Source organism: Rhopalosiphum maidis, chromosome 1, assembly GCF_003676215.2.
Source record: "Rhopalosiphum maidis isolate BTI-1 chromosome 1, ASM367621v3, whole genome shotgun sequence".
In the NCBI taxonomy this organism is placed as follows: domain Eukaryota; kingdom Metazoa; phylum Arthropoda; class Insecta; order Hemiptera; family Aphididae; genus Rhopalosiphum; species Rhopalosiphum maidis.
Window position 1 is genome coordinate 27,568,762 of NC_040877.1, and position 16,568 is coordinate 27,585,329.

The 16,568-nt window shown below is 28.3% G+C and overlaps 2 protein-coding genes across 2 annotated transcripts in view; one reads left to right on the forward strand and one right to left on the reverse strand.

The window, feature by feature from the left end:
* LOC113560154 (RING finger protein 17) overlaps positions 1–16,568 on the forward strand; it is a 60,529-nt gene that overhangs the window by 20,749 nt on the left and 23,212 nt on the right. The window contains 1 exon segment of the mRNA XM_026965918.1: positions 15,171–15,386. Within this exon segment, the coding sequence (XP_026821719.1) occupies positions 15,171–15,386 (216 nt within the window).
* LOC113560145 lies at positions 4,997–13,498 on the reverse strand. Its single transcript, XM_026965910.1, has 3 exons — positions 13,283–13,498; positions 11,376–11,570; positions 4,997–6,970 (listed from the first exon to the last, which is right to left on the reverse strand). Exons 1-3 carry the CDS (start codon positions 13,353–13,355, stop codon positions 6,636–6,638), a joined length of 603 nt encoding a protein of 200 aa, XP_026821711.1. The 5' UTR covers positions 13,356–13,498; the 3' UTR covers positions 4,997–6,635.

Consider the following 16,568-nt stretch of genomic DNA (forward strand, 5'->3'; position numbering starts at 1 on the left):
AATTTTTTTATTATAATTATTATCACAACCTTGCTCCGATAACTTACAAACTTTGTAAACCAATTTACATGTATATTTACAAATTAATCTTTACAACTTAAAGTCTATCCAGTATAAATTAAACTAAGTTGGGGCCTGGGGAAAGCTAACTTCACATATCTCATAAAGACATAAATTATTAAACAAAATTTATTTTTGTTAACCTCTTAATATCATCATTCACTGGTATTTCCTTATTAATATAATAATATGCAATAATTTTAATCCACACATGCGTCGTTCTTGGCCTATTTTTTGAGCGCAACCATTTTTTAAATCTACAAGCGTTCAAGCATTAATAGCGCAAATAAAGCAAATATAAGCAAATAAATTTAATGAAATCCAGTGTTAGATGTGTTATAAAAAAAAATATATATATATAGTGCAAATTGTTTGTATTATTGAATAAAAATGTACAAATTATATATTAAAAGTAAAATATTGAAATTCCTGAAATAATTACATTTATTTTAAATATAGTCGCTTTCAAGACTTAACAGTATGGTTTTAAAACTTATTTAATTAGCTTTGTAATATACCATTATTTATAATGCTAGAAAAAAATTATGAAAACAAATTTTCTCCAATATCTCACATTATATATTTAATGTTTAAAAATGTATTGTGTATACAGTCCATGGAGAAATTTCCCTCACCCTTCAAATTCGCTAGTGGATTTGTTCAGATTAGGCAGGAAAACCATTTCTTATTTTTAAGAATAATACTCATTTTTAAAAAACTGTGATTATAATAGTTGTTTATATACGTATTTCTTCTCCTTCTCAACACGTCCTATCATCATATAAACATGAATAGAATAAATTATTTGAATAGATTTTGATTATTTCCTGTTCATCTGAATTGTAAACTTTAATTCGAAAATAATTATACGTTTGAACTTTTAAATATATAATCGTTTAGTGTCGTTCAATAATATTGTACGTCGTAACGTGTACTTAATGTACTAAATAATAACCACACCTATATACCACCCAATGTACATTTGTGAAATTATGTCCGTGTTCTGCGTATCACTTGTGAAATACGGCTAGGTCTTAAAATTATAATGTTATACTGTGTATTCGTGTACAAGGTGTTATAAAAGTCTTTAATATCATGTTGCTGTTAAGTTGACTTAGAATTGTAATCGAATAAACAGCATATTGCATGTGAATAAGAAATTAAATACTTTTAAACGTATAAGGTCAATCATTCGTTGAGAGGTAGGTATACAATTACTATACAAGATAGAATAGATATAATCTTTTTGAAGTCCTTTGAGGCATGACACACCTATTCTAAATATTATATGATTATTTTAATTTTATAGTAATTTGTTTTTTTTATTTATATTTTTACTCGTATTTAGTAATTTAGATATTTTATATAATTATGTAATATAGATAACTTCTTAAATTCTAAAATACGATACAGTTTTTCGAAAGAAAAACGAAATGATAAAGCTAATAAATTTTATTTTAGATCGATATAATTGCATTCATATTATATTTTGTTTATTATTATACCATTTTACTGGTTGGATTATGGTTTTAGTGTAGAAAAATCGAAATCAAATAAATGTAATGTTTTAGATATGATTGATGGCCATTAATTGCACATTAATGAGACTCAATGAAACTTTTCCATGATATTTCTTTGTCCTGATAATTTCACTAAAAATAACTATTTGAACTTTACCTTGGCATTTATAATATGTGCGCACAAACATACAGTACATTAAGTCTTATTGAAAATTAGTATTTTATTATATATAATACATACTGATTTTATGAACTTTAATAATCCTAATGTGATTTGTACTGTCGGCAAAATAATATCCAGACCTAACTAATGCGTATAAATAGATGCGAAGGTAAAATTATTATTTTTTGAATTTTTATTATTATTATTATTGTTATTGGCTGACTAGATCTGACCGTGACTCACATAATAATAAGTGTATGTGCTGCACATGTATAAACACGAATAGAATTGGTCAATTTAATAAATGGGTTTAGAACAATTAATTTATTCATTATATTATCATCTCAATATGTCATTGTGTTTTTTAGGTTTATATATCGTTATACTTTAAATGTCTTGTTCACTTGTTTTATCGATACATATGTTATCGGATTAATTCTCCATTATTAAGTTCATCACTGATTTAGTTTATGTTTCATCTTGAATTTTGAAATACTCGTTATCCTTAAGGAATAATATACAATGCAGTAGATAACTGTATGATATATATGAGTCTCTAGACTTAATTATTGGATCTCCATAAATTCTTCTTCTTCTTAAAAAAAATTACATAGTTTTTGAATTATTGTTTTTTTGTGCTATATGGACTTATATAACCGGGATTGAACACACACATGCAGTCAAAGTAGGTGCGTTTGCCCGGAGCGCCAAAATGTTGAGCGTGGGATGTTCTGTGGGACTTTTAAATCGACTATAACCCACTAACTTTATATTATACAATATATTATTATAAATCAAATAGGCTTGTATGTTTATTGGAGAGAGTGGAATTATTTACCATCGTATTCTTATAAAATAAAAATTCCATAAGACTGATGTGACCGAACACCACTTTGTATTCTATATTACATAAATTAATATCAAACTCATAGTTTGAAAGTCATTAACGCGTTAGTCAATATAACGTTTTTTTTATTCATCTTTGGTAAAAACTTTAAATTGTGTAGCCTCGTATAATTGGATATAACTTTTCTGAGTATATAATCCAACATACGTGGTGACGTCTTCGAGAGTTCTTAAATTGCAAAGAATTGTATTTAATATATTAGCTTAGCACGTCAATTCTGATATATATATATATATATATATTTTTTTCATTGTTAATTTACAATTAAAAAACCTGTAGGGTGTTTGTGGATAAAATATCACACTAAATATGAACTGTTTCTCGAGCTAGATCCACGGCCTTTGCCTACACTTACTTTTACACGCATATGTAGTAGCCTTGCAAAGTAATCAGTATACTTATGTGTTTTCTTTGTATACCTATATTTATAAGATAACTCGATATCACCAGTAAACACGACCAAATGAAGACACAGCAACGATTAACATAATATTATAATGAGTGCACCACGATAGTATATCGATTTCTTGAGTATCGTTTTATTAGGATTAAAAAAAATTTCAAATAAAGTTAATGTTATTTTATATCAGTGACCTCAGCAAAAAAGATTACTGGCCATGGGTTTGTGGTCTGCTGCAGGTGGTCGGTGAGAACGCAATCGTGTGGAACGTAAAACGCTTCTCCCATAGTATATTGTATATGTATTAATTAATGACTATATATGCTAGTATTATACGCTAGTTGTTAGTATACAGCTTGCTGTAGTACAAGTATTAATAAGTAAATTTTATTCGCAATTATGCAATTTTGTAAACACTTATTATTTTTAAACAATCTGTAAAAGATTGATTACCTAAAAATATGCATATATTTTACGACCAATTTAAACCTAATTGTTGATAAATTATTATAATAGTTTCTGGCCTTATTTTTTTTAGATGTTTAATCAAGTCATACTTTTTCTTTATACATGACTATTGCATGTATGATGTATGTATAAAATAGTTTTACTATTCTTTCAGTATCAATGTTAATTTATATTCAATTATTGTATAATTTTTTATAGAATCATTTTGTGAAATGTTTATAAATTGTACATAAATGTAATTAAATAATTATTATTTTAAAATAATACAAATAGTTGTAATAATATGTATTATAATTTGGTAACATTATCCACGGTATTACATAATAAATATTTTTAAAATGGATAATCGATTACATTTAATTAAGTAAAATACATAAAAATACAAATTAAACAATTTTTTTGTTATATTTTACTTGTTTTTGACAATTTTTAAACATTGAAAATTCCGTTCTATTTCTACAAAACAAAATATATTTGTTCAATTGTTAAAATACATTATTATATGTCTTAACTCCTAAACTATAGTTAAATATATGTTGAGGTTGCCCTAATCAAAAAATGTGTAAATTTAAAATAATATGGAAAGTATTATTATTCAATAAACTTGATAATTGTTAGCAACTGTTTGTTTGGATTATATATATATCTATACTAATAATAACTTTGAAATAATAAAATGTATATTGCCGATTAAAATACGATTAACTTATTGAATTTCGTAATTATAAAATGTATAGAACAATTTTAGTATTTAAACTCAAAACACTTATTACTCTGTATGTTTTGTTTATCTTAATAATATTAAAAAAAAAACTTAAATAACTTCATATACTTTTCAAAAATAAATTAAATATATTCGTTATTTTTAATAAAAATTAAAAATTTCTACATTTATCTTTTTTGTTAAGAGTATTTTAATTATCCTCGATATTGATGTTTAATAATCTAAAAATGTATATAGTGTGCTTAAAAATTAAAATTCTTAAATACTTTACTTTTTTGTATGTATATTATATTTCTAAATTTTACGTATTTAACAAAAAAAAAAAAATGCAATTACAAATTATGTTATTGATATTTGAGCTTATACTATATAATTCGTGGTGCGTTTGATCACAATGTGCTATTATAAAGTCTGATATAATTTAGTAGTAAGGTTCTATAGATTAAATTTATCATGATAATATAATACATTTTACTATATGAATCGAAATATAGACATAAAACATGTTAAAATCTATTTTTAGCTGTTTGGTTATAATTCATGCATTATTTAGCAATTATTCAGCTATAATTTTTTTAAATATATTTAGTAAGTTTTGAATAATAAAATCAAACTATTTCATATATTTTATTATTTTACTAATAATGAAATAAATATATATAATATTATGTTTGCTATAATTGGTATTATAACGTACCTATCTATTAACACAAAAATATTTATAGTTAGTATTAAAATACAGTATTCGGTGGATTTCTCGTTTAAATTATTAATTTAGTACTTAAATAATAATAAATATAATATGGTATATGTATAAAATTACGTAAAAAAACAAGTTATATAATGAAAAAAAATGTCACCTACTTAGAAAGGCGATTTGCCTATTAGATAATAGAAGTTTTAATATATATAGATATTATTTATATATGACAGGTTATAAATTATAATATAGTCATCGACCTTTATTCGCATAACAATCGCGAACATAACGTGTATAACATCTATACATACCTAAGATGTTAAATGGGTATATGAGATTATAGATTTATATGGTAACGATTCAAATGCAATCGTCTCGGAAATCATTAGTTTTTAAATATGACGATAATATTATATTTACACATGTAGTTTCTGTAGCGAACAAAACGAATATATTTACAAGCAGTGACCTTTAGACAATAGCGTATAGATGTAAGTATGTGTGTTGTACACAACGAATGATGCAAACGCGGTGTGCGCAAACGTCCGATTTACATACAGCACTAATGTGCGGTGTGTACGGACACACCGTCTTGAGTTTAAACGATTATTCTCTTTGACGTGCGTATAATAATATTCCATTGTGTACCGCGCAAATTGTAATTTTTTTTCTGGTCATATTATTTAGCTGGAAAGATTATCGCGAACATAGGAGTATTTATGCTGTGTCTATAGTGTCGAAATTGAATAATATATTAACTAATAACTATATAATTGCTACCGACCAATTTATTGTATAATTTAGTTGTATACAACTTTCGGTGGCCAAACATATTTTAACTCGGTCGCGGTGTAATATTTCGTGAACCTACTGGAATGTAATATCGTGTCGGGATATTATTGGCGATATGAGTGCCGTGGACCCCCCGGTCGGGATGTCAACCGAGGTACGATTGGTGGGCGGTTGTCGTCACGATACATAAGGTCACTTGCCGCGGTGTGTAATGCGTTATTATATAGCGTATTATACGAGTTAAATGTGCAAATTAAATTTTATTCGGTTTTAGTCGTGTGACGTTCGCAGGTTGTAAAAATTATATCGCCGCGAGCGTACGAGGAATTCTAGAAAATATGTAGGTACAAAGGTCTTGTCGACTAGTCCGCGTTATATTAATATTATATATGTTGGTGGCGGCGGTGGACGTTTTGTTGACAGGTTGCATAGTTTAAGCCTCAGGCGTCATGGTCACTTTCTAAAGTTGACTTGATTTTCAATACTTATATAGATTACAAAAATTTACGCAGGAGCTAAAACCAAATTAAACGTTACGCGTTTATTTATAAACTGCTTGATATTGCGACCACGAATTGCTAAATTTGTTGCCGGATCAAATGATAGCAATTTACACGAGAAAAGTAATATATAATATAAAGGCCGTGGGGAAGGAGAGAGAGAAGACATCACTGTATGATGAGGGGGGTGCATCTGGAGAAATTGATTAGTTTTATAGACAGAAATTACATTTAAATTTGCCTTTGGAAGCTTCCAGATATATTCCATGTGTACTTATCAATCGAACGACCGCGGGGTCATCTTGTTATGTCGTATTTAAAAATTTTAAATCGTTAATCCTGTACGTATGTATAGGCGTTAAACACAATTATGATATGTATGTAAATTGTATAGTGGTCGATCAGAGGAATATCTGGTCGAGCAGCTCTTTGGTGAGCACCCTGTGCGGCCTGTCCGGTCGCGGTGTGGTCCGGTACAGCCGCTCGTTGATGTGGTACAGCTCCTTGCTGAGGTCGCACCGCACGTTGAACCACCAGTCGCACACGAACACGGCCTGGCTGAACTGTGTGCCGTTCGGGCACAGGAACGACGCTTGCCGGCCGTCGATGTCGCAATAGTGCCACGCCTGACACCTGGTGTCCACGTCCGCGAAGAATCCCGGATACGGTTGATCGTCGCAATAGAAGTCTGTGTACGGCACAACGGCCAGCACGGGATAGTCCGTGCCCGGTTTGCCTGCAACAACCGAGACGAGATATTAGTAAATTTGAATTTTTGAGTTTTGAATTGTAACCGATTTCCGACCGTTTACTTCATTTTAAACTGGAAATATAATACGGTCGAAACAAAAGTTGGTCACCTCCAAGTCGATTGCTGTACGGAGGTGATAGTTCAACGTTACAAAATATCAACCGACATATTAATATAATAATAGCAATATATATTATATAATAACAGCGTAATACGGTGGTAGAAGTCGTTGCATATATTTCATTTTTCGTTGATATTGGTGTGACTATGTGCCAATTTGTGTTTTAAATAAGTATTATACAAAGTGTCAGACGTGAGTGATACGTCTGTGTGTAATGACTAAAATTATTTTCTCAATTTATGATTTGCTCAGAATTTTAATATGAAGTTTTGATTATTATTCCCCGAAAAAGTCGTTTATGAGTTATGGGTACCACAGAATAATTGGTCACGTATGTAATTTAGGTACGATGTGTTCCATTAGTACTAGGCTTAATTCGATCAAGTACCACACACACCCCATAATATTATAGTTGCAATAAATAATAATTAATTGCACCAACTCATAAAAACATTGTGAAGCTATTAGTGTTTAATATTGACTTTGGAAAAGGAGTGATGTAATGACAAAAATTCGTTGATAATAATGTATAATAATAAATAATAACTAGCTAGGTAATAACAGCTATGACCCAAGTTATTAAACGACTAAAAATGTATTGTAAAAACATTAGTTCTAAACAGTGGTGTATTTACGCGCGGAGGAAGATTAGGGAGATATATCTCCCCTCTTGACCCACCTTTTATTTTTAGCTATTTTTATATGGTTATAGTTGTGATTTTTTCATTTATCGCTCTAACAGTAGAAAATAAAATTCTGAGCCTTTGGCATCGACAATTTTAACTATATTTTCTCCCTTAAAGAAATCCTAAATACGCCACTGGTTCTAAAATAAACGTTAATTGTCATATTGTTGGTTAATTTTTTAAAGTAACAATAAATAACTTCAAAGCGACATTGAAGCAAGCCGTGGGTATTAACTGTCATAAATATTCTATAAACATTTTATATAAAAAATGTTTTTTAGAAGAAAAAAATCAAAAAACTCCTCGATCATGTGTATATTCAACATTTTTTGCGCCGTAAAAACATATAAGTACATGAATGTCGTCTTCATCTGCATACGGAGTAGGCAAGTGATCAATAGGATTACTACTAGACAGAACGAACGTTGTACTGTAATATTAGATACTTTAAAACGCACTGTTTCCATGTACCTTACGTCTTGTTTTAGGTTCACGATATTTATTTAATTTTAATTTTAAAATATGATAACATTAAAATAATTCTTTTAGAATGTATATGAATAAATACAATCGGCGCTACTAATTATCACCCATGTCACGTATTGCAAAAGGTACGCACGTGTTAAATACCCGTAAGGCGTTTGCAAATATTTCGAACACTAAATCGAAAGCAATATATTATAATATTCATAATAATAATTAGAACTGGGATTAATATGTAATAAAAAATAAAAAAATAGAATATATATATATATATATGTAGTTAAAATGGCCAAAATGTGTAGTATAAAATAGAAAATATGTAATAAGAAAAATTTTAAATTATGTTAACGTGTTTTAAATAAAAATAAAATTCTAAATAATTTTTGAATAATATCCCATTAATTGTTTTTAATTTATAATCAATTTCATTTTAAAAATATAAAATATTAAGATATTTTCACAACCATGCAAACGCAAGTACTGACACTGTTGAAAATTCGTAAATATATTTTGTCTAATAATTGTTGAATATAAAGTATAATCTAAGATCATTAATGTATGGTTATCGAACAGAAACAAATAAGATAAACTATAATCAAGTTATTAATATTTAACTAATACTTATTTCACATATGCATACACTTACAATTTTTACGAGTACTATTATCAAAGTATAAATGTATAATACTAAATACTACTAACCACCAAAATTTTAAAAATTTATGAAATATGTAAAATCATGTAAAATAAAATATATTTTATTTTATTGCAAATCACGTGAAATGAATTTGCAATACTTAATTTATTATGTTTTAGTAAAAATATGTATTTACATATAAATCTCAGCCCTAATAATAATCAATACCACTCCGATTTCAATTATTCGCGGTGGTGGCGGTCGCGTTTCGTATTTTGCTTAACGTTTAATCTAGTATGGATTATTTTTTATTTTTATCTGTTATAATTTTGTTTATTTATTTACTTTTTTAAAATTATAATAAGAAAACACCGCCGGGGTACTTGCGATTTGTACCCCGTATATCACATCAAACATAATAACATACAATTTAATAGGTTATAATATGTGTACATTTATTAGTAGATTATATAATTTTGTTATTGTTCTAATAACAGCTGTAGTTAGCTGGTGAAAGACCGATACGACTACTATTATAGGTAGGTAAGTACTCGTTAAAATACATTTCCTAGTTGCAAAACGAGCTCAATGGTCAACTCGTATATAGATTACTAATAAATATGCAAATCGATCTGTGTATAATAATAAAAAAAATAATTATTATAATCATAGATTGTCGGTTTGACATGTCAATTCTCGGAAGTCTGAGGGATGAGGACACCACAAAAAGCCAATACAGTGGTTATGGTGTTTTGATGCTATAGTTAATTATAAGCCCCGCGATTATATACGATCTACATTCGCTCGTTGATCGGATTCTAAGGTTATTACGACAATAATGATCCATATTAAAACTTCCTAGACGAATTATTATATACGAATTTTGGCGCGTATCGTGTATTATATATGTATATACATTTCACTATATTAAATATTATATCGCCGCGAAATATACATTTGCAACGCCGACGCCGACGCGGACCTTGAAATATTTGTACCGAAAATCATCAATTGTGTCCTTCTGCCGCTGCAGTGTTTATATTCTGTACATCGGCTGTATTACAATTCGTTAATGTACACGAAATATGAAATTGGTTTATCATTCTTATAAGCCCGCGTGTTTTGTGTCCTTTCTAAAATAAAAATCGGTCATCGGTTCTGTCGAGTGCAATAATATGGCGTTACGATACCGCCTCACGTCTATTGTTCTTATTATTATACGGTGTAAAATATTTGTCATCGCATCGCATATTTTAATGTATATTATCATGTGCACCTTCGCGTGTGTTTGTTAAAAAAAAATATATTATCCGATGTCCTCAAGCTCAATGCAAGCGACGAGTACAAATCTTTTTTTAATGGCCGTGTCGTTAATATTTTGTCAACAAAATTTTTTTCTTAATCTCTCAAACCTAGTTTACATCCACGTTTTGTCGAAATTTATCGAATGCGTATCGTCAGAAGAACTTAGAAAGTGTTTATTCATTTTAATATTCTGCGCGTGTTAAATATTATTACGTATGAAGCTTAATCTATATGGGCATCACATTCATTCGCATTCGATTAGTTGCATAACTTATCAAAAACCTACTTGTTACTTGTATTATAATGTTCAATTGTTTATTAATAACAACAACTATTGCCGTCATCTTTAGTAGAATTTGAGGACTTAATTTTTTTTTAAATTAACTATATATTAATACAATAAAAGCATTACTCATTTTTGACATTAAATTGTTTTATAATGAGGATTTGTCTACTTATTTTTGGAATGTGTTTTAAATATGCGAACTACTATATTATAATATGTATAGATACAATGACAAAATGAATCAACAGAATAAAAGTAAAGCCGCGTATTGTTTATTAAAATGTTTTTTTTTTAAATCAATAAAATAATTATTATTATTATTAATATTATTATAATTTATATAGCTGTCAGATTTAAAAATAAAATAAGATAATTATTGGTTTTCGATAATTGCACACATGCCTGAATATCATAAATTGTACAAAAACTTCTATTGAATTTTACTTTGTGTTTTTTGTTATTTTTCATTAACATGTATAGCTGATTCAAAGGCCTAGGATTTCGGTTAACTACAATTTTTGAACCACTGATCAAGGATCTTCAATTAGCTTTCTCTCGGATATATATATCCCATTGAATAACGTGTTAACAATACTCCATTAGGTAATATTTGCGAGCGTGCTGGCTGCCATATCAATTATTTGGCAGCAGGGCAACGGTGACATATTATATCATATTATTATATTTCGTATGCGTCAGTTGTACCGAGTACCGATTCATCTCTCGCAGAGATTAATCGCCGTTACCATATTATAATAATTAGGTATTAATATTAATAAAATGTATGACATAATATCACAACTAATTCTGTTTTGAGTATAACCGTAATTCGATTAGTTAACTCAACCGCGTAAATAGCATGACAACTATACCTGGAATTGACCTTCCTAGTTCCAAGTATTCCCTCACTGACGGACTCAGAAATCCCGGTGGTACTTTGGTCGTTTCCTCGTCATCGTCCTCGAGGTTATCTCTTTGGTTCAAACCGTCTGCATCGTCATCTTCTCCGGCGTTTCGTGTCTCCAACGCTCGGGCGCTCTTCGATTTTTTGCCATCTTCTGAACCACCTGTATATACACAACAACAAACAACAAGGCATTGCATTTTTATCATATCAAAATATTGTACACGTTTTATATTATATGTGTTATGCCACTTATACGTATTTACATTGTCAATTCAAATCGACACTGAGACTTGGGTCAAACGTTGAATAATAGACCCATTTGAAAGTGGCTCCGTAACGTTTTTATTTTCTACGTTTCATAATAATTCTTAGGCACGCGTTGGTGTGCGCCCGAACATGACCTCACGGGTCATATTTATTATTATAACCTGAATGATACCTACTTTACGAACATGTATAATATGAGCTTGTGTATTAATGGAAATATATAATATAATAATAATATATTTTATTATCCCTAAAATGTGAGCGCGCGTGTGGGAATTGTGCATTTGTGCATCATAGGTTATGCTGTTATAGGTGCAATCAATCCGAAGAAGCTGTACATCGTAATCGGTAGGTCAATGACGATTCAAGTTTATTAATGTGTTAAACATGTGTGCAGTTGGCGAGATTAATAACTTTTGAGGAAACGATCAATGATATAATAATCGATCGCATGCAATAAAATTGTTTCTTGGAACTTTAGTATCTTGTATATAATAGTCGCAGTGTTGTTTATAGTTTCGACCTTAACATTATTTGGGGACTCAAATTTATAAACTCCTGTTTTTCGTCCGTGCGCGACCGGTGGGCGTTTTTATTTTATTATTCTTTCTTATTTTATCACAATCGTTATTAATAACGAAGTCGTGCTTGCCCCGAAGCTGTTTACCGAGTGTTCTAGATACGTGACTCGGGGGCGTGGCAAAAACCTTTCGAAAAAAGCTACCTCCACCTACACTTACGAGACCTTGTACTCAAAATTGGCGAATTATGTTTGAATTGACAAAAAGGCCTATTTATTTTCATCCTTTTTATTTCTGCATTCGATATAGGGTGCTCGATCTCCAAAGAACAGGTTTCGTTATCTCCCACCCCACTTTGACTGGCGATATTCCAAATAATAACTATATAGGTACTGATTATACTGGAAACCTGTTTCTTTGTGCGTCGTTCATTCAGAAACAAACACGTCTAATGGTGGACTTTAAAGTTATATTAAGTACATATTATAATTCTTATTATATGACACTCTGATTTAAATTCTCCCTTCCTAAATGCACAGCGTATGCTTACCTCTTTATATACTTATACAGATTGATTTAACTAAGACTTGGTAAATACATCAAATTGTCAAATAATTTTTACAGTTATAGATGTCGTTTTTATTGTATAAAAATGTATTATATATCATATAAAATTGTATTATATTATTTATAAGTGACAATTGGTTTTTAGTTTCTATAGTGACTATACTATCTGCTATATGTATTATAGTAGATTAAATGTTTCATATTATTCAAACATTAAAATATTAAAAAGAAATTGTAAGTATTTTTAAAGTTAAAATATTAATTGCGCGTTCTACTAAAAAAATTTTAAATTATAAGAGCATCAATAAAATAATATTAGATTAATTTAAATTAAATTAAAATCTAGTATATAAGAATAATTTGAAATATTCATTATATTATCATAATACACTTAATTGTAACCGTCTGTTTTTAATTTAATTTTTGAATTGAATTAAAATCACGGATTCTCAATTAATAATTTGTTTAATTACCATAAGCATATAATACAATTATATTATAAAAATGTATCACTTACCAATATTTGGTATGAAGATGACCGAGAGCATTGAACATAATAAAACTATATTAAAAAAATGTGAAAAATACATAGTTTAATTATTAAATTTAATAATTTAAGTTATATAAAATTGTTCTAAATGAACATGTAGTGATTAAATTTCATCGAGAAAAGAATCATACGCATGTCTATCGAGAACATACAAGGAAGCCGGTTGACGGCTCACTCGTGCTAGGCCCATGACCGGTCATGAGACTGCTTTAACGTGGCCTCGGCAACTCGAAAGAGCAATCAGAAAAGATCCGGAAGGGGAAGTAGAGTGGAAGGGTATTGATACCCTATAAACATAATATAATACATTATTTTGTATCAATATCATTATAATAATATAAACATATAGGTGGTAATGGTTTGTAACAAAAAATATTTTGTTACCTACGCATATATTAAAAAAAAAAAATCAAAACATGTATGATTATATAATACGTTTACTCTTTTAACGTATATCGTAGATGAGGTTAGCTACGGATCGAAACTATTAACTAGTTACAGGTTAACATATTAATGGAAATCATATGGTCGAGTAAAGAAAATGTATTAAAATAATATACATAAGGTAGGTATATACGTGTCTGACTTGATATATAAAATGAATGTTAATTTTACTATTACTACTAAGATGTAGTTGATCAATTACTGCGGAGGTAAACGTATTGTTAAATATAATGCGAATAAGTTTTAAAAAAAAAAATAATAATAATAAAATACAAATGTAGTTTTAAAATGTTTCTATATCTGCTATTGATTAAAATGTATGGTTTACCTGACCATCAGCTAAATGCATCCGAATTGCATGCCATCTCTTAGAAGGATCTGTCCGAATTGCATACCCAGATGGTATAATTTTATTAAATAAAATAATTTAACTTACTTTTATGTTGAAAGAACTGGCTTTTGTTACATTACAATAAAATATATAAATATTGGAGAAGGAGACACTGTGAGTATTAAATAAAACGATAATAATTTAAAGTAATCAAGTAAATTTATTTTATATTTTTGCATAGTATTTCAAATAAATAACAATATTATAAAATATAGTGGAGTTGTATTGCTTATTGCATTTGGAAAAACAACTAGAAGTTCAGAATGAATATTCAATGTAAAATATTCTTGGCACTAAATTTAAGTTCAAATCGTTTATCTTCATTAATAAATTAGTAAAGGCATCTACATAAATTTGTTTTATTTTTCCCGTTAGTAAAAAAAAGTAATATCCTATAGTTATGATTTTGAACACTGTAAATAACTTTATGATTACTATTTAATTATGTCTTAATTATTCCAGATTAATATAGTAATGCTTATAAAATTAAGCTACAAACAAACCGATACGTACCTATATCTGTGAAACAGATGACGATACGCTACAATAGGCCCAGTTTATTGAAATGCTTACTTGGTTATAAAAATGTTCCAATTAAAAAAATAATCAATTGTAATAACCATATCATAAAGCATTTCTATACATGAGGTTTTTAAAAAAAAAAAAGTCTAAAAAAAAAGTTTAAGTTGTGTACCCAAGCACATAATAAATTGACTTGTGAGTAGGCGGCATGCAATCAAGACAGACCCCTTTAAGAGATGACATGCAATTTGGATGAAGCCTCTAAGTAATAGTTATCTCACTCGACGTTAATTTTGTCGTAAGCGCTTACCCATAAATTGAAATGTTCTACGGCTACAATGATACTTATTTTACCTACAGGCTATAATGTTGTATTTATGTCACTTAAGTTCCTGTGTTTATTTTAATTTAATAATTACAATAATATTAAGCTATAAAAATGTTCCACAAACACGTATTAATTTTTAATTAATCATAATTATTGTAATTTTGTTTTAGAAATTTAATGAAAAAGTGCAAAAACACCGATGTCATAATTTGAAAAAAAATAAGAGCTTTGATCAAAAGAAACGACTTATATCAACGTACATATCTTCTGTAATTGGTGCTCTACAGTGTTTAGAACAACAGTTATTTAATATAATGGATCAAGCCGAACAGTCTTCCACCAACTCTATGATCCAAGTGATCTGCCAATTAAACAGTTTCATAGAAGTAAGGATAATATTTTAATATATAGTGTCCTACAGTATTTTCGATTTAAGTGTATAGCACGATACTGCGACAACTAGAACATTTTCTCCCGTGTGTGAATTTTTCCTCACATATTAAATTATGTGATTAATTTAAGTTCAAACAAATATTTAAATACAAATTATCCAATGACTACCAATTACATCAAAATGTATCCTATAGGCCTAGAATGAAATGATAACAATAATAATAATATAATGTTCTTCTAATGTTAATATTACTTTTTACTTTTTCCTTTATAATATTTAAGTAATTTGAAAACCCAATTTTTGAATTCTGAGGAGAGCGATTAATATATAAGTAATAAGTTTACAGTAATGTGTTTTTGTCTGTCACCAGCTTTTTGAGCAGTAAAATCTCTAACTTTGAGGGTGTTTTCTGGTAGTACTCGCAAATTAGAGTTAGTTGATTTTTTATAAAAATTCTTGGTTCTTTTTAAAATAATTGTGAAATAAAAATATTAGGGATAAACTGGAAATTTTACACAAAACCAGTTTAACAAAGTGTATTATGATTTGATTTTATTATTCAAAAATTAATAACTGTAAAGACTTGACTTTTTCATGAAATTTATATTAGCAGTTTTTGTACATGATAAAAATATTTCGACTTTTTTTGTACTATTTATACATGACATTAATAGTTTTCGATTTGTTTTTAACTCTATACATTTTAATGTATAGGAATGATTATGTTAGCTTTAAAATTTGAAAATTTAAAACAAGATTATTTTGTGCTTATAGCGATTAAAAAATATAAAAGCACCATTTTTATTTTTGTTTTTCTAGACACATTTGAAATTAAGTTAATTAGAAATTTTAATATCTAGCCTTGACAATTTAATATAAAATTTCATTTTTTTTCTTATAGTAACTTAAAAATTGAAATTAGATAATTAAATGAATTTAATTATTTTTTGTTCAGTACCTATTCAATAAATATTATTAGTAGAGAATTGTAATTTTTACTCATACCTTAATATAACGATACAATGCGATTTTCAAAATAATTTTTTAACTTTTTATGCTAAGAACCTAATCACACGATTCCTCGATATTGTCTTATAACTTTTTAACAGATAGGTAGAGTATATTATGTGAAATAATAGTGATTTATTATTGGAAAAAACAAATTCAACCTAAT

What these genes read in the sequence shown, in the direction of transcription:
- LOC113560145 (XM_026965910.1), bottom strand. Translation starts at nt 13,355, where the DNA reads ATGTATTTTTCACATTTTTTTAATATAGTTTTATTATGTTCAATGCTC. An exon ending in CATCTTCATACCAAATATTG is followed by an intron (nt 11,571 to 13,282) that starts GTAAGTGATACA and finishes GTGTATATACAG; the next exon opens with GTGGTTCAGAAGATGGCAAA. An exon ending in ACTAGGAAGGTCAATTCCAG is followed by an intron (nt 6,971 to 11,375) that starts GTATAGTTGTCA and finishes CGGTTGTTGCAG; the next exon opens with GCAAACCGGGCACGGACTAT.